At 42.2% G+C, this 19,947-nt stretch overlaps 1 protein-coding gene across 4 annotated transcripts in view; it reads right to left on the bottom strand.

The window, feature by feature from the left end:
• The window catches only part of enox2 (ecto-NOX disulfide-thiol exchanger 2), a 261,786-nt gene that overhangs the window by 83,284 nt on the left and 158,555 nt on the right, over positions 1 to 19,947 (bottom strand). For all 4 annotated transcript variants that reach the window (XM_061685288.1, XM_061685290.1, XM_061685289.1 and 1 more), the window contains one exon: positions 15,026 to 15,157. In XM_061685288.1, coding sequence (XP_061541272.1) covers positions 15,026 to 15,157 — 132 coding nt within the window. The remainder of the gene's footprint in view (positions 1 to 15,025; positions 15,158 to 19,947) is intronic.

Genomic DNA, 19,947 nt, shown 5'->3' with positions numbered 1-19,947 from the left:
TAGAGCTGGTCCACTGTTCCACTGCCAGGGCGAAAACCACACTGCTCTTCCTGAATCTGAGATAAAGGGAAGAAGAATCGTTCTTAAAAAGGGGGAACACCACCCCAGTCTGCCAAACCAGAGGCACTGTCCCCGATGTCCACGCGATGTTCCAGAGGCGTGTCAACCAGGACAGCCCCACAACATCCAGAGCCTTTAGGAACTCCGGGAGAATCTCATCCACCCCTGGGGCCTCAAACCCAGAGATAGGAGAGCCCGCCTCAGAGAACCCACACTCTGCTTCCTCATGGGAATGGCGTGTCAGTGGAATTGAGGAGGTCTTCGAAGTATTCTCCACACCGACTCACAACGTCCCGAGTCGAGGTCAGCAGCGCCCCATCCCCACTATACACAGTGTTGGTGGTGAACTGCTTTCCTCTCCTGAGACGCCGGATGGTGGACCAGAATTTCCTCGAAGCCCTTCCGAAACTCTTTCTCCATGGCCTCACCGAACTCCCATACCCGAGTTTTTGCTTCAGCGACCACCAAAGCTGCATTCTGCTTGGCCAGCCACTACCCATCAGCTGCCTCAGGAGTCCCACCGGCCAAAAAAACCCAATAGGACTCCGTCTTCAGCCTCACTGTTAGTGTTCACCAACGGGTTCGGGGATTGCCGCCATGACAGGCACCGACCACCTTACGGCCAAAGCTCTGGTCGCCTGCCTCAGCAATGGAGGCGTGGAACATAGTCCACTCGGACTCCATGTCCCCTGCCTCCCCCGGAACATGAGCAAAGTTCTGTCAGAGGTTGGAGTTGAAACTTATATGGTCAGATGAAAACAAAATAGAACTTTTTGGTAAAAACTCAACTTGTCGTGTTTGGAGGAGAAAGAAATCTGAGCTGGAGAAGATTGGAGGAGAGGAGTTCGGAGATGATGGTGTTGAACGCAGAGCTGAAGTCCACGAACAGAATCCTCGCATAGGTCCTTGTGCCGTTGAGGTGTTCTTGGATCAAGTGCAGTCCCATGTTGACTGCGTCATCCGCAGACCTGTTTGCTCCGTGGGCAAACTGCAGGTGGTCCAGCAGGGGACCTGTGACGCTCTTGAGATGGTCCAGCAAGAGGCATTTAAAGGACTTCATGACCACAGATGTCAGGGCGACAGGCCTGTAGTCATTCAGACCCGAGATTTCAGGTTTCTTGGGGAGTGGGATGATGGTGGAGCGTTTGAAACAAGATGGTACCTCACACAGTTCCAGAGATCTATTGAAGATCTGTGTGAAGACTGTGAACCACGGCTTGTTGTTATCGAACGTGCGAAATGACTTTGTTGATACACACACTACTTCACAGAAACTGATATAGGATGTGACAGTGTCCGTATAGTCATCCAGGCTGCCAGCTGAATTTTCAAAGACACTCCAGTCTGTACTGTCAAAACAGGTTTGAAGTTCTATCTTTGCTTCGTTGGGCCACTTTTTCACTGTTTTCACCGTAGGCGTCGTGCATTTAAGTTCTTGCTTGTATGTTGGTATTACGCGAATTAAGCAGTGATCAGACGGGCCCAGAGCTGCACGAGGTGTGGCATGGTATGTGTTATTTACCGTAGTATAGCAGTGGTCTAAAATGTTATTTTCCCTGGTAGGACAGTCGATGAGCTGCTTGTATTTAGGGAGTTCGTGGTTGAGTTTAGCTTTGTTAAAGTCCCCAAAAATAATGAGGGGTGAGTCTGGGTGTCTTTTTTCAGTTCCTTTACTTGTTCAGCGAGCGTTAGCAGTGCTGCATTCGTGTTAGCTTGAGGAGGAATGTAAACACCGGCAAGAATGAAAGATGAAACCTCTCGAGGCGAGTAGAATGGCTTACAGTTAAAAAACAGCGACTCCAAATCCGGGCTGCAGTCTGTGCTGAGCTCCATGACGTCAGTACCCCATTTTTCATTGATATAGAAGTATATCCCGCCACCTTTTGTTATCCCCGATAACTCAGTGACGTGGTCTGCTCGGTGTAGTTGGAAGCTAGGAAGCATTACGGCGCCATCGGGGACGCGTTCACAAAGCCATGTCTCCGTAAAGCACAGTTTTTACTGGTCTTTGTGAGAAGCTGAAGCTCATCCATTTTGTTGGGTAGGGAGCGTAGATTCGCGAGTTGGATTGATGGGAACGCCAATCTGTATTCTCTCTTGGGGAGCTTCACTTGAATGCCGGCGCGCTTCCCCCATCGTCGCCATAGACCACAGCCGCACCCCCGGTAAGTAACTCGGGGGGGAAAAAACTGCGTGGATTTGCGAAAGTTGGCGAAAGAAAGTCTGGGGTAAACTCCCTAATGTTTAGGAAGTCTTCCCTTGTGTAAGTGAGTCGCGTGATGTCTCCAAAGATGAACAAAAAATTCAAAAACATTAACAATACTAGAGGAAACATAACCGAGGTGACCACATGGGTAGGTGCCGTCTTGAACAATCCATACATACTGTGAAGCATGGGGGGGGAAACATCATGCTTTGGGGCTGTTATTCTGCAAAGGGACCTGGACGACTGATCCGTGTAAAGAAAAGAATGAATTGGGCCATTTATCGCGAGATTTTGAGTGAAAACTTCCTTCCATCAGCCACAAAATTGAAGATGAAACGTGGCTTGGTCTTTCAGCATGACAATGATCCCAAACATACCGCCCGGTCAACGAAGGAGTGGCTTCGTAAGAAGCATTTCAAGGCCTTGGAGTGGCCTAGCCAGTCTCCAGAGCTCAACCCCATGGAAAATCTTTGGAGGGAATTGAAAGTCTGTGTTGCCCAACGAAAGCCCCAAAACATCACTACTCTAGAGGAGATCTGCATGAAGGAATGGGCCAAAATACCTTGTGAAGACTTATGGAAAACCTTTGGCCTCTGTCATTGCCAACAAACGGTATGCAACAAAGTATTGAGATGAACTTTTACTTAAGTGAGGGCCCCAGAACATTTACATTGGACTTAAATTAATACAGGTTTCAGGATACTGAGAGTTTGATCCTGGGAACAAATGAATTCACTTTACAACTTGGTCGAGCACCACCCTTTCCCAGCCTGTATTCTTAGCAAAGGGGAGCCCAAAAAACTGTCAAGGTACTGTGGCGGCCTCACCATTTTTGACAATAGACACGCAAAGGAATTGCCTTAAGTACCGAAGTGGATTGAAGTGCATTGCTTGATGGAAATAAAAAACACCAACAATGAATAGGAAGGGCTGTCATCAAGTCACAATTTAACATCACTACACCCAATGCTGTATTTATGTTTTCCAGCATACACATACACAAGCAGGATATGTGGAATCTTTGCCTTTCCACTCTGTCCGCCTCCACACTCTGCCTAAACCTCTTGGCATCTTCCCAACTCTTCTCCCAGGCAGTCAGAAGAAAGGAACACTGCAGTCCATCCAAGGGGGAAATGCACTTACGGTAAAGCAATGACCTCCCAGACAATGTGTGATGTTAATCCAGGTGAGCGACCCCCAAAAAAAGAAAAAATAATCCACATTAATTTTCAGGAATGGCAGTCCAATGATGCATTATGAGGTTTGACATACTGTATATTCCACTACAGTATGTGAGTATGTGTGTCTTTTGCATGTGTGTGCGCACGGCGGGGAGGGGATGAGGACGAGTAGGATGCAGCAGACAAAGGAGTAGTTGTTTATTCAAGGAACAATCGTTTATCCCCGGAGCCTGCTTATCTCGTCTCCGCAGTGCATTTGACCATAAATATGTGCATCTAAATGAAGCCTGATAAACTTGCAAATATATTTGTGTAAAAATGAAAATACCTCTGCCTCGGGGAAAGGGAGTTTGTGTGTCTAGCATGATTTTGTTAAGACCTCTAGCTCACTGGCGGAGAAGTTGCTGAGACTGCCGAGACTGATTAGTCGCGGCGACTCCGCGACCCAGGAGACCAAAATATTGATTGCGCTTTCATCAGGAAGATGTCTGGGAGACATCTTCAGACAACGTGACAACCAATTCATCTGGACGTCGCTGATAAAGGCCTATATGTTTCTTAAATAAATATATACTGTGTATTTTGTGTATTTGCGTGTGTGCGTGCTCCACGCTCAGTCAGCGGAGGACGGAAACTGGGACAGTCCTCTGGTGAGGAAAACATGTTAACGTCCACGAAATCCAAAATATTAAGGCAATTGTTCTGATATTTGCAGAGGTTGAAGTGGGCATAGGTCAAGATGTCCATAGGAATTTTGGTGCCAATTGCTCGTAGTTTTGTGACATTTTGCGACGTTATAAGCTTTTTCTATATTTGGGCAACGTCCATAAAATCCAAAATATTGGGGTAATCGTTCTGATATCTTCAGAGGTTGAAATGGGCACAAGTAGAAATGTCCACATAAATTTTGGCGATGATTGCTTGCTGTTTAGTGACATAAAGCTACGTACAGGTTTTGCTCTACAGTAAGCATTTCGAGGAGCTGCCAAAAGGTCTCCAATGAAATCGATCATGTTCGATTTCACCGACTCCTTGGCGACCCGGCTAATCTCCAGGAGACTCCAGGAGACGTCTCCGCAACCAGTGGAGATTCGAGTCATCGTTAGGTGGCCAACTAGTCTCCAGCCCAGTGGGAGAGGGGTCTAAGCCCGCACATTTTAGAAAATACTGTGTCAAATACAGTCACAGCCATTATTATTGGGACATCTCCAGGATTCTCCTCTTTTTGTTTTTTAAGACCACCACAACAATGAATTAGAAATCTAGAAAACAAGATAAATTAACAAAAAATGTTTGTCAAAATGTCATCATTTTAAAGGGATGTTCTAGTTTATTCAAAAGTAAAATAATGAGGCTAAACTTCAAATTCGGACAAAATATATGAGCCAACAGAAACTTGATTTATTAGGAGTGGACACTTGATTGTTTGTCGCTTCTCAACACCCTGTAAACAACTGCTTGTTAAATCAAAACATTGTGTTGTATCTGTACACCGTCCGTCGAATAAAACCAATTTGCCCAAATGGATTTCAGCAAGAAAAGAAAAAGTTATCTCCAGCCAGAAGATTACAGCTGCAACAAATATGACGGCAAAGCATACAATCAAAACGACTCCTCAACCATTTTATTCTACTGGGCACAATATGACACAAAAACTCCTCACAGTTACCATTTTGACCTCGCCTGTTATATTATTCTGTACTTCTTATTCAAGACTTCTGCTGCGCCCTTTGTTGGTAGACTGTCAACTTCGATTTAAACCTTGTCAGCCCGCCCACTTTTTCAAGCTTTAAAAGTTTTTTTCACTTCAGCTGTACAAGTAGAGTTTTAAGAAGCACTGAGTGACACTTTTTACATTTAGAACCATATTGTCTTGTCTGATGAAAATCCTACCTCCACCTTGTGATGATTAATGTTGTAACATAAAGAGATTGAACTATTTCCATTCAATGCCAGAACAGTCCTTTAAAAATGTACTGTACTTCTGCTATATACCACATTTCCCCCCATTCATTACGTATTATTACGGGGAGGAAAGCCAATCGTGGTCACATTGTTTCCATGGCGTGTTTACAACAAGTACAGTGGTACCTTGACGTACGAGTTCTTACGAGTAATATTAGTGTGTTGGATGTGTGCCTTTAAGGGGTGTGGCCTAATGAGTGATGTCAGGAGCTGGATTTGGGTTGGCCAGCGGGTAGTCTGCATGTGAGCAGCTTCTTGTGAGCATTCTCATTTTGTATTTCGGTTTGACTGTTTGTCCCTTTCAATACTCAGCTGGAAATGCATTGAGGGCTGTGTCTGCCATATTGGAAGCTAGCCTGTAACTTGAACTCTGACCCACACACAAACCAAAACATTTACCAAGTGACAGCTCTTAACTTGAAAAACCCTTAAATTGGGGTAATTGTAAGTTATGGTACCACTGTATTTTCCTTTTCTACCATAACTGTGCTTTAAAATAAGTAGTTTTTGTTTTTGAGCAAAACATCCCCCATCGCTCTTACTTGGTTACAATTAAGGATATCCTGAGTCAAAGTTTATTTTTTACAGGGTTGGCATGCAGACTATTTTGTCATTTCGATTGAAGAGATCTGGTCAACTGTTTACATGTGACATGATATATTCCATTTGGGTGTATATATATTTGGGTGTACATGTGCACTACATTTAATCGGAACAAATGTGTGACATGCGCACATAGTCATGAATGTCACATCATTATCAATATGGAGGTCCGTCGTCTATTCAGCACAGTAGTTGGGATTGTTCTTGAATGTTTATTTTGAAAAAAAAAAAAACGCATGATGAAAACAACTTAGTTAAAAAACAAGCTCTCCGTTGCATACGATCTCCGTCGGGAGCCGCCATATTTATGCCGTGAGTAAACAATGACGCCCCCGCGAGTTTACGACAAGAGATTTACGACACGTGCAGACAGAACGCTTCCCGGCTCTATTCCGAATGACAGTTTATATGGCAAAAATGTATTTATGATCAGTTTGGTAAAAGGAACATTCCACCCCTGTGAAACCGAATGAAATTCCATTCGGATTTGGCCTGTTCATTCCGACTGAGGTGTTTAAATGGAGCATTTTTATTTGGTTTGGGCTGCTAAACCGATTATAATTGATACAGAAGGTCCCATGTAAAGGCCCCTATTGAAATGCCTTGGTGACATTGCAAGAATGTAGCTTTACCTTGCTACACATTGCTATACGCTGAAATGAATATGTGTGACTCATACATATTGGTTTGTAATAGACAGCCATTATTACACGGATGCTTCAAGTACCAAAACAATGTACAGCAAAAAGACAAAGGTAACAAAACACACTCGCTCTTCTGGTACTGAATTTGTGTAATAACATTTACTTATGGTTTGCTTTTATAAAATACATAGAATTATTTTACTTCACCACTTGCCAGCCTCACACTCGCCCACTTGGGCCACTTACAATGCTCCTTCGGTATGATTGGCTGTCTCATGTCACGTGGGAGGAATTACAATTCAGGCAATAGGTTTGTCTACTTTCATCTATTGAGGATCCTTGCATTATTCAAATAGTCACACCGTTAAGCCAAACACTCTCACGCTGAGCACGGGTAGTTAATAACAAAACTGTAAAACAATTTCACATTAACACCGCAGTCACAATCCCGACATGGAATAACAACGTTTACTGAGCTGTACCTCATCAATTGCTGCTTCTGGCCTTGCTCCAGTCTCCTCCTCTATCCAAACACTCCACTCATGAAAACATGTGCTCCAAACCTCCTCACAGACACAAACGCTGGCAGCTCCATCCGCAGGAATAAAACTGTCATCAGTGCCTGCTTTGTAAATGCTGAAGTGTATTGGAGGCTTTGCCCTAGGTGGTCTGTTTATTAAGCTGTCTGACTGGACACGTGCTTGGCCGGAGGCACCGTTAAAGAAGAACAAAAATACCGGCTAACAGCGGATTACAAATTGAAGGCAAATGTCTAATGAAAGGAGTTCGGTATCCTGCAATGAATGAGAAAAGCAACTTAAACGGTATATAGAGGAAAGCAGTAAAGGAGATGTTAAAAGAGAGCAAATAGGAAAGGACAGCGAATTGTCTCACGGGTGTTAAGAAGTGAAAAGAAAATATGATGTTCAGTCATGGAGAATCGATAGCTAATCCACCTGTATTAGATCAAAGTCACAGCGGTGGCTCGGGAATCTGTGTGTGTAGGTGTGTGTGTGTGTGTGTGTGTGCATGCGTGTGTGTGCTTGTGATGTCACTGAGAAAATGTCTACTGGCAATATGTAGGTGCACAAACATCAATAGAAAGCATTTAACCAATGCTCTAATACAGGGGTGCTCAACGCGTCGATCGTAGTATTGGTAGATCACATGACATAAAAAAAAAAAAAGACATCAGCCTATCATCCATCCCGTTGCTTGTTTGATATACTTATATAATCTATGATATCTGAATTTTTCTGACACTTAGGTCACGCACATGCCCAAACAACGCTGCTAAAAGGTAACTGCAGATGCGCAAACAACGGCGCCAAGTGTGTCAAAACTAACAAGCTAGTCAGTGAGTTACCTCCAATTTTTATCTCTTGGTGTTTTCTCTTAAACTTAAGAAAGGGTATAAAAATGAGTGGGGGAGCTGGACCAAGGAAGAAGACAAAAATGTACCACTTTCACACGGAATGGGACGAGGAGTATTTTTTTCATGATGACATTTTCGAAATACGTATATGCCTCATCTGCCAGTTTGCCGTCGCATTACTAAAGAACGGAAATGCGGAGCGGCATTTTAGGACTGTGCATGGATACGACACTGACTACGCATCCCTGGCTGATTCACTTCAGTGCAAGTCATCGGAGTAAACTCAGGTAATGACAAAAAAATTTACATTGTTAATTATGTTGTGTTATGCAAGATTGGCTCATGCGGTGATGCAAGGTACATCGACATACATTGGTGCTGAGCTGTGTCGGCAGCCCAGAATTTAAGATCACTGGTAGCGCTCTGCGCTCTCAAACCGGAGACATGGTCGCGGCCCCCAACCCCCCCAAAAAAGGTAGATCGCGGGAGGTTGGCTGCCTGAAAAGTAGATCTTGGGGCAAAAAAGTTTGGCCACCCTTGCTCTAATACATAACATCAAGTAGCATATTCATCTCTTCTCAATTACATTTTCATCCTGGGGTTCAATACTGGAAATGACAAGGTGGGTGGTAAATTATGGCCTGTGAGTAATAGGCTTTAAATTACCAAATGCAAATGCAAAATTATTGATTACAATTCATGACTTGCAGAGTATTTGGTTCTACTGTCATTTGAGCTATTTAGAGGCACATTTGAACACCAACTGTTTTGTTTTTGGACTGCGTGATCTCGAGCGATAGATGATAGATAAATAGACAGATACTGTACTTCATTCATCCAGTGAGGTACATTAGATAGTTATTGTTATTATTACCAGATTATTATTTGGCCTGTCACAATAATGACTATAACGACATATTGTTCGATAAATAAAATAGACACGGTAGTTTTTCCGGACTCGATAAATTGTCATTGTTGTGATGTGCCGGCGTGCAGATCACACAATGACGCGACAGAGTTGAATAGCTGTGTCAGTAGCCGCTAGAGGGCTCATGGAACGCTGGCGGACTGGTACACTCTTGCCGGTGTTGGCTCTGTCCAATACTCTACACTACACAGCCTTGCTCCATATGCAGTGTGTAGATTAATACAACAGAGACACTTAAGGGAAAGTTAACTGTTTATTATGTTTGTTACGCCGCAAGCTAATGAACTAGCCTGCGAGAAAACGAGCTAGCGAGCTAAGGCGCGAAATAGCGCGCTCCACTACAGCGATGTTGTTTAAAAGATCGCTTCGCTTCAAGTTGCTGTGTGTGTTAGTCCTGTTTATTATGTTCACTAGCCTTCAAGCTAATGCGCTAGCGAGCTCCACCGCGGCGAAGTCGTTTAAAACGTCAGTGCTCGCCGAGTTCTTGTGTGTGTTGGTGCCCAATGAACACAAACACGGGAAAGTTAACTCTTTATTAAGCATTACTTGAGTAGCACATGTGCTTCAACCAGTAGTTGACTACAGTGAAGGTCAACATATATTTGATTGACAGGTGAAGGGGTCGTCTTCAGTGGACCAACCACAGTCTTGCAGCTCTTTCGTCTTAATTTCAGGCCCAGGGGGATAGATATCACAGAGTAAAGAAAAAAATAATAATAGAGAAACAAGAAAGGAAATTATCATAACAACAACAATAATATTAATAAAAACAGTACTGATTTAAAAGCAAAAAATAAAATAAAAAATAAGGGAGGGCAGTATTTTTCATGATTTCAGAGGCATTAAAAAAACGTATTGTGATAGTTTTTGGGAAAATAAATTGTCTTTAGAAATTATCGTGATAGGCCTAATTGGTTCCATGTTATTTTCCCCCTTATTAAAAAAGACCCTATTTTGTGCCAATATAAGAAAGTTCAAAGCAAAATCTCAAAGCCTCAAAGCTTCGCAGGGTTGAATTTTCCACGATCGCCAACACAAAGCAACATATCGATGTTACCTAATATGTTACCTTAATAGAGCCTACCATCGCTTGTTAGAACATAGTGCACCTACAAGAGGTCCAGGACAGGTGACGGTGAACTTTCAATTTCTTTATTGAACAAACGTGTAATAGGCACATTTCAAAACAAGCTGCCGATGGCCAGAAGTCTCTCAACATGCAGAGTAGTAAACGGATTAGCCAGTTAACAGCCAGCCAAATCTAGACGCGCATCTGCTGACACCCACGGCACTCACCAGGCCAAGACCCACCCTTGAAAACCATACACACTCAAAGTCACAGATACGAGAGTAGAACGTGAGGATGGCAACCAAGTGGACAGAAATAATACCTGCACCTCAGAGGCACATTCATTGCTTAATAATTAATCACATTTTAACTGATTGCTCGATTAATCGATGGGATAATTGAAAGAATACTTGATTCTAAAGATATTCGATAGCTGCAGCCCTACACACAACTGTTCACAGCTACTGGGAACAAAGAACGCAGAAATAATGAGTTTGGGTAATGAGCCACATGCTGCTTCACTATGTATGAAGACACCTCTGGTGCATTTTCATTCGCATCATGTTTGAAATATTGAAGTAACTCAGCTTTGCAATGTGTTTTCTTCAATTTGCCAAATTTTACTGTGAATTTTCAAAGATGTGTCTATCTTCTGATTGGCCAAAAAGGTTACAGGTTATAGCCCCACCTGTTTTTTGGCAACATGAATGCCTTTTCATGCGAATGCAGATTTTGTTTTCAAACATCATTGTTTTTTTTTTTTGAGAACCCACAGTTGGGAGAATATTGATTTGTTATCGAATGTGTGCAGAATGTTCAGCAGGTGTGCACATTATTCAGCACTCCCGTTTCATCTGCCTATTTGTGTCTTCTCTACTTGATGAGCGACACTGTGTGAATGCATGGACTGCCGAGAATAGGACGGCTAATTTCGCCTGATTAGTGCTCTTGTCGGGATTGTGTGGGTGTGAACATAATGTGCTTGTGCAGCATGCTTGTACTCAAGCATAATTACTCTGTTCTGACTTGTCACTGGCATTTATATCCAATGTGCTGCCAAACTAGCGACGGGACCTTCCCTCTCGTCAACAATTTCTTCTCGCGCTGTCACACCTTTTTTTTTGTTTCAGTGCACAAAAGATAACAAAAGAGCGAGTGAGTTTGATAACATAACCAAATTTGCTTAGCTGGGCCGTGATAGGTCGGGAGGCTGAGGGTAGATCTCAAGTCTCTTTCTAGCTACTCCTTCCTCCATATACTGTACATCGACAGTGACCCAGCAAAAAGAGACATGAAATGAGCCCTAAGGCGTCTGCTGTAGCCTCTCGCAGAATGCCTTGCAGGCTGCATGGTTTTCTTAGGTTTTTTTTATTGATATTGATGACGTGGCGGCACGGTGGATGACTGGTTAGCACATCTGCCTCACAGTTCTGAAGACCCGGGGTCAAATCTGGCCTTGTATGCATGGGTTTTCTGTGATCAGAAGCTAGCTCGTTACTCAAATTCTGGCTCAGAATACAAAGTAAACAAAAAACGACAGCATTGTAACAAAACAAAAAAAAGTTTGCGCATTCTTAAGGAGGACGTGCTATGGAGAAACGCAAACAAAAAAACTCAAATTAATTGCTAAACCTAATTGATTGCCAAGCCCTCCCCCATGTAATGACCAACATTTTGTGGACAAATGACTTGGACGAGGATGTTCGACCCACAGCTCGTGACCATAGATGAGGGTAGGAACGTAGATCTCCCGGTGAATTGAGAGCTTCGCCTTTCGCCTTAGCTCCTTCTTTACCACAATGGACTGGTAGAAAGGCTGCATTACTCCAGACGCTGCATTGATCAAACTGTTCCCGTTCCATTCTTCCCTCACTGATGAACAAGACCCCAAGATACTTTAACTCCTCCACTTGTGGCAGGATCTCATCTCCGACCTGGAGAGGGCACTCCACCCTTTTCCGAGTGAGGACCATGGTCTCAGATTTGGAGGTGGTGATTTTCATCCCAACCGCTTCACACTCGGCTGCGAACCGCTCCAATGAGAGCTGGAGATCACGGCTTGATGCAGCCAACAGAACCGCATCATTTGCAAAAAGCAGAGTTGTAATAGTGAGCCCACCAAACCAGACCCCCTCTAATCCTCGGCTGCGCCTAGAAATTCTGTCCATAGAAATTAGGAACAGAATCGGTGACAAAAGGCAGCATTTTGGGAGTCCAACCCTCAGTGGAAACGAATCCGGCTTACTGCCAGCAATGCGGACCAAACTCTGACACTGGTCGTACAGGGACTGAACAGTCTGTATCAGGGGGTTGGGTACCCCATACTCCCGAAGCACCCCCCACAGGAATCCCTGAGGGACACGGTCCACAAAACACGTAGACTAGTTGGGCCAACTCCCATGCGCCCATCTTCTCACACCATCGGAGCCAACACACCAGCAGGTGGTGATCAGTTGCGCAAATCCGATGACACGACCACAAGTACAATGGCACGACCACAAAGTCGATCATCGAACTGTGGCCTAGGGTGTACTGGTGCCAAGTGCACATATGGACACCCTTATGCTTCAACATGGTGTTCATGATGGAATATCTGTGATGAGCAAAGTAGTCCAATAACAGAACACAACTCGGGTTCTGACCGGGGGGTGTTCCTCCCAATCACGTCATTGCCCACATGAGCATTGAAGCCCCCCAGCAGAACGATGGAGTCCCCAGCGGGAGCGCTCTCCAGCACCCCCTCCAAGGACTCCAAAAACGTTGGGTACACTGAACTGCTGTTTGGTGCAAAGGCAGAAACAACAGTCAAGACCCGTCCCCCCACCCAACGGTGGAGGGAGGCTAACCTCTCGTCCACCGGGCTGAACCCCAATATACAGGCGCAGAGCCGAGGGGCAATAAGTATACCCAAAACTGCAAGGTGCCTCTCACCGTGGGCAACTCCAGAGTGGAAGAGAGTCCAACCCCTGTCAAGAGGACTGGTACTAGAGCCCCAGCCGCGTGTGGAAGCAAGCACGACTATATCTCGTCGGAACTTCTCCACCTCACACACCAGCTCAGGCTCTTTCCCTACCAGAGAGGTAACTTTCAACGTTCCTTGAGTCAGTTTCTGTAGCCGGGGATCGGATCGTCAAGGTCCCTGCCTTCGGCCACCGCCCAGCTAAACTATTACTAAATTATCCTCATTATTAGTAAAATGGCGTATGCCTATGACTGCAGAGCTGCCAATCTATAGAAATTCACTTCCAGATCAATTTGTCTAAATTTCCATATTTTAAAAATTATGTCAAGAAGATTACCGTGGGGAAGTTATTACAGTAAGTAAGTAAGTTATTATGTAAAAGGATAACAATAATTCTGCATACAGTTAAACTGCACAACATAATCATTACTCCATCATTGTAATCATCAATAAATTACAGCTTCAATATTTATGTTAATGTATTTATTGCATCAACCTTGTAATTTGCAGACGCAGTTGCAGCCAAATGTCTCCTTTTGGATGCTATTTTTGTGTTTTTTGTTTCCATTATTGCTGCTGAAACAATGCAAATCTCCCCATTGTGGGACTAATATAGGTTATTTTATATTATAAATATAATAATAATATCATATTTATCATATTAATGTACAGTACTTTTAAATTCATAAGCATTTTCTCAAGTGAAATAGCATTGGTGACATACTAATTAATTTTTAGTTTCCGGTTCCGATCCCTCTGTGTATTACAATATCTTCCTCTCTGGACACTTATTCATTTGCCTACAATTTTGCTCTTCAGTTGGTTACTCTATGCTATAATGTATTGTACCACCCAATCACTTACTTTGCTGTTTTGTGACTTCATGTCATGACAGCTTAGCAATTAGCATGGCGTCCCCGACGTTCTCCTGTTAATTACTCCTTGTCCTCCCTTCGTGATAACAATACTTCTCAGCAGTGCAGCTTATTCACTATCATGGAGGCGATGATTAGTGACTATGCTGCATTGACACCGGATGCAAAGCAAACCTTCGCTTCCACGGCTCAGCATCGTATTTAGTCGAGTTAGCTGTAGCTCGTAGGTAGCTGGCGTGGCGCAAAACAGCGTGCACCAAGCAATCTTAAGCCAAGCAATTTTAGGACCCGAACAACGGAAAGCAGCGAGATTGAGGGACTGTTCAATGCGGATGCGCCGTTTTTTTTCCTCAATGTATTTATTTATTTTTTACAATATAGTGTACACCACTGCGCGGTGGCCTTGGTTTTTTGTCAGAACAACATCCTGTTTTGGCCGTTATATTTTGCAAAAGTCTTTCAGGCCAAAACCAAAAATGCACTTTTGAACCATTTTTGGCTAAAACCTTTCGGTGGCTCAAGTTTCGGTGCATCATTAGTAAAAAGTATAAAACCTGCAGCCAAGCGGTATGGAAAATGGCTGGATAGATGACATTTTAGCTGAGTCAGCAGTTTGTTTAATATTCAGACCATGATCAATGTAACCACATAGGAAATTAACTTCACTCCCCACAATGGAAAATTAAAGTGCTCTGACCTTGAGAGCAACTCAAGAAAGAGCTTCTTTTTTTTTTTTACAGCACTGGAAAAAAAAAATGTAGCCACTCACAAACACACAACAAAAAGGACATGCGAGTTGATTAATTTATTTGGGCTATGATTTTTTTTTCTTTTTTTCTTTTTAGTCTCTTAATCCATTTTTAAATACTCTTTGGTGCTGTACCTTAAATGGAAAATAGCCTTAAGGACAATTCATTAAAAGATAATTAGCTTGACGATGGGGAAATGAGCAGCTTTGGTAAAGCTCCTGCATTAAACATTGCTTTGTCCACTTGAAAGACACAAGGTTATTTAACTGACAAACACGAACAATACCACCAGTAAGAAATAATTAAAACACAAAATAAATACAAAGTTAAATAAAAAAAAGCGTGGGGCAAAATACTGTTCCACCTCAGAGGTTTCCATCATATTTGTGTTCTGTTGCATTGAGGTACCTGGCATGAGAGGCTGTCCAGTGATGCCCATTGGAGGCATCCCCAGGTTGTTCATGGCAGTGGCCCAGGCGTTGGGGTCTGACATGGGCATCGATATGGAGTTGGACTCCATGGTCATGTTATGAATACCCTCTGAGGAGAGACAAACAATACAGGTCAGTGGGAGGAGAAAATGTTATAACCGAATAGGATGGTGGTACGGGAATTTAGGGGAAATCATACGAAAAGCTAAGCACGATATTGACTTTCAACTGCACCTACTATATAACATGGGAGACCAAGAAAACTCAACATATATGACAATGAAACGCAAACATGTCGAATTTTAATGATCACTTCTTTTTTCAGAGAAATAACAAAAAATTACACTCGCCATGACAATGATATATTTTCATTGGGAAAAGAAAACTACTATTTAAAAGTAAAAACTAAGTTTTATCTGCAAAATTCCCAAATTTACATTTTTAAATAAGAAAACGAAATTGTGTGATACCGTACGTTTTCCATTGAACAGTGACACTTTATTACTGAAAAGTCAATATGTTGAAAAAAAAAAAAAAAGCTAGAATTAAAAAGTAAAAAGCTCAAATTTTTACAATTTCTTGTATTTCTTTTCAGAAAAACAACAAAAATTCCTTTCTACAAAATATTGTGATTTAGTACACATTATCCATTGGGCAGAGACAATTTTCACTATGAAAAGGCTATATTTTTCATAAAATACTGACAAAAATTTAAAACACAATTTAGGAATTCTGTCCACGTTTTTCACTGGACTAACAATATTTCACAATGAAAGGTTCATGTTACAAACAAAAGTACTGTATGCCCAACTATTATTACCTTCTGTTGACTAGGGAAAATGAACAATTCATTTTGTTTGTGGTAATATATATATATATATATATATATATATAGCCCTGCGATTGGCTGGCAACCAGTTCAGGGTGTAACCCGCCTCCTGCTCGATGACAGCTGGGATAGGCTCCAGCACGCCCGCGACCCTGAAGGAGGTGAGGAGAAGCGGCTCAGAAAATGGATGGATATATATATATATATATATATATATATATATATATATATATTAGAGATTTTAGAAGTCCTCTGTTAACTGTTTCCATGCCAGTGTTCTATTGAGCAGAATAGCTTTGCCTGGAGGATGTCATCTCAACTTCCCAAAGTTGTCCTACTTTTTGTTGTCCTACTTTTTTACACCGCAGATTTGTTGAGACTCGATTCCAATAGAAGCCAAGTAGCGCATTCCATTTTGCCTCAGGACACGACTCGTCAATCATTTCACAAAATCGAATCATCATCAATCAGTATTTACTCTTCTCAAAATAATTTTCTCTTCTCCGACTTATTTTCCTCAAGGGATGAATTAAGGATCTAAGTAACACTATCTACTGTATAATTAACATACACTTCAGGAAAGAAGACAACCAAAAAAACAATTGAATTTCCCTCATGAGGAAAATTAAATTTACACTTGACTTTTTGAGGACATCACTGATCTCAATTTTGTTTTACCTATTATTTTTGTACAAAATCCCAATAAATTCCCAATGAGTACAGTCTGCGCCGCAACTCCGAGAGTAAACTGTGGTCATGGCATCTCCAATCACATTGTCTTGTATTAGAAGGGAGCTGAGCGTAGGTTGCCCCGATTGTGCAGCCTCACTCAGAACCCACTAGAAAAATGATCCAGCTTGCTTTTATGATTGTCTGACACTGAAAATGAACAGGGACTGGTTTCACACGCCGCTATAATCTTGACCGTCAACTTCCACCCTTCAAAGTGCGATTATGGTGGCGCTGGACACAACTGATACATCGCAGCTCAAATTGTATAAATAAGATCCCGTCATAGAAAGCCTACAATCACGTTGCAGGGAACGCATCATAAGTGCTCCGCCGGTGGCCGGGGTCCATTTCACCGCTCAAAAGCACCTTTCACTCTCTTCTCTGCTCGACCTCTGTCCATCTGATGGAGCCGCAAATTGCTCTGAGTGCCAAACTGCCCCCCTGTCGCCCTATGACCACACACTGCTGTTCATCAACAACTGCCAAATCTGTGTGTGTGTGTGTGTGTGTGCGTGCCTGTGTGTGTGTGTGTGAGTGTGTGGTGGTGGGGGGGTTAATTTAATAGTCTGTTCCGATACTTTTGCTCACTTGAAAAGTGGGTGGCTTCAAACAGAAGGTGCGCTGTCCTGAGTTGTTTAACACATCTAGATGTAAATACCATGAAATAAAAGCTGGAATTTTGTCTCATAATTATCTCAATAATCATCTTTTGATCTGAAACCCAAATGTCTTCAGTGTACAACAAAAACAAAGGAATTGACATTGACCGTTCCAATACTTTTGGAGGGGACTGTACTTGTGATTCACAACCCACATATTCACCTAATTGCGTATTTGGCTATTTATTGTGCTCAGACCAAATTCCTGTATAAGACCAGTGGTGCCTGGACCTATGAGTTAAATTTATTCCCTGACCACGCTCGTAAATCAAAACACTCATATCTCAAATCATCTTTCCCCATTAAAATGAATTGTAATGCCTTTAAGCCGTTCGTTCCAGACGAACATTGTGCTCCTTCTTCTGTGTGTGACTTCACCACCAGAAGGCAGTACAATACAGAAATAGAGACACACATGAACAAAGGCTTCACAACTGAATCAGTAAAGCTGCAAAATGAGTAATATTAGTCGTTTTTTGCAGAGGATAAAGAATATCATCACTGTTCGGCAGAATCCTTGCAGCTACCAAAACCACTTCTTTCCAGGGGAAAAAAAACCCAAAAAACAGCATCTTGCTTGAGTTCCCAAACAGCACTTCTTTTAGGTTGGTGTTATACCTTGGTATTGCTTTCATATACTACTGCACATGCACATCAACACAACATCACCCAAAAATTGTTCAATCAATATTTGAATATTAAAAAAATAAATAAATAAATAAATGGCTAATTTATTAAGCGGTCATTGTTACGCCAAGCTCCTGACTGTACAAAAACGCTTTAATATAGGGCTGCACAATTAGTTGAATTTTAACCTTGAACACGATTTGGGCTGCCACAATTAAATGAGCCTGGTCTTCTGCGATTTTTTTTACATTTAAAATGCGGGCACTGGTGCATATGAAAAGTGATTAGTTTGTAGCAGTGCCCGCAACCTAGACAGCCTGCCACCAGTGGGCGAACGTATGGCTAAGGCTTCATTCAGGGCCGGCACGGGACAAAATAAAGGCTTAAAATGGCATTGATGTCCAAGATAGTAACATATGAAACTTTTATTTTGAAGTTTACCCTCTCACCACGTTGGCGGACAGGTGGCGTGTCATGGTAAGAAACGATTAATAATCGTTGTAGCGGCTGCCTTGACTTCAGCTTTTCGGCTGGCCTGACCGCTGTAAAAAAAAACAACCAAAAAACGGCAGAAGTAAATAGGGAGAGAAATAACAACTGTCGAGTTCTTTGCAGTTTGTGAACGTGCACAGCTGAACAATGTTCAACCAGGTGATTTTCAAATGAAAAGTCGGTGCTTGCAGCCCAATGTTATTGTTTTCTGTGCATAAACTGTATTTACTTCCATTAAGTTGCATTTCGTGATTGCACTTTGTAAAAGCATATTACTACTTAGCGATAATGACTGTAATCAACAGCCTTTATATATATCTATATATCTATATATCTATATATCTATATATCTATATATCTATGTGTGTGTGTGTGTGTGTGTGTGTGTGCATGCATGTGTGTGTGCATGCGTACGTGCGTTGCGTTGCATGAGAGAGCGCGAGAGGGCAAGGTTTATGTAATAGAGTTCCCCGATTTATCATTGTTCATTATTCACAACCTTCACTATTTCGCATTTTTTAAAATCCAACCTTTTCATAGGTTTGTGTTACCCAATAATGAAAATCGTGTAATTGACACAACCTCCTAAAAAGGTTGATGATTGCTTATCGATGGTGGCAACGCATTACATAAAGCTCCTCAACTCACTTCAACATTGTTCCTTGACACCAAGATGCCACAAGATGTGGCCATTGGTGCCTTGACTTAGGAATGACTCGACTTACAAGTTTTTTTTGAGATAGGAGCCGTTGTTGGGGCAATTGTTTTTGCCTTGACTTACTTCTGAGCTATAATTTGAGATGAGACCTAGATCGTGGAAGCAAATTCAACTTACTTAACAACAAGCATCAGTTTAGCACGCTGTGAATATTTCTTTTAACCAAGAGACTTCAAGCTGTTTCTTTCCAAAACCTGTTGAAGTTTACTGTCAAACGAACCACCAAAGAAAGAGAAGGATGCGTTGGAATTCAAAACAACCACACAACTTTTCCTCAGGAATCTCTGCTCGCTTAATGCTAACACACAATGCAAAACACCATCGACAGGTTAATGAATAGCCTGGATAGTCGACGTGCTATAACCTTTAAAGCAATGGATATTTGAACACAAGCGATGAAGCAACGCATCTAGACAGACAATATGACAATACTCAGAGGAAGGTATCATCGCTGTTGGGCAGAAATCTCGTATGTCCAACTATAATCAATTTCATATTTTTTCACAAATCAATACTATTGGTCTGTACCCACTTTGTCTGTTATTTGAATACAATATTAACCCATTTAAAGTGGTGAAAAAAAGCTTGATAACAAATTTATTGATGCTCTTGAAAGCTCAAAATGTTTGAGAAGTGTTATGAACCTTCGCCTATTTCCGGAAACCATGCGGTGTAATAGTCACCTACAGTGGTGGGTATTCAGACTCCCGTAAATCTTTCACGCTTTGTTTAATTGCAGCTATTTGCTAAAATCGTTTAAGTTCTCCCCCCCCCCTCATTAATGTACAGAAAGCACCCCATATTGACAGAAGAAAAAAAAAAACGGAATTGTTGAAATTTTT

The sequence above is a fragment of the Phycodurus eques genome, chromosome 9, assembly GCF_024500275.1.
Source record: "Phycodurus eques isolate BA_2022a chromosome 9, UOR_Pequ_1.1, whole genome shotgun sequence".
Lineage (NCBI taxonomy): Eukaryota > Metazoa > Chordata > Actinopteri > Syngnathiformes > Syngnathidae > Phycodurus > Phycodurus eques.
Note: the sequence above shows the minus strand (reverse complement) of the source record. Positions and strands in the feature narration are given on the sequence as shown.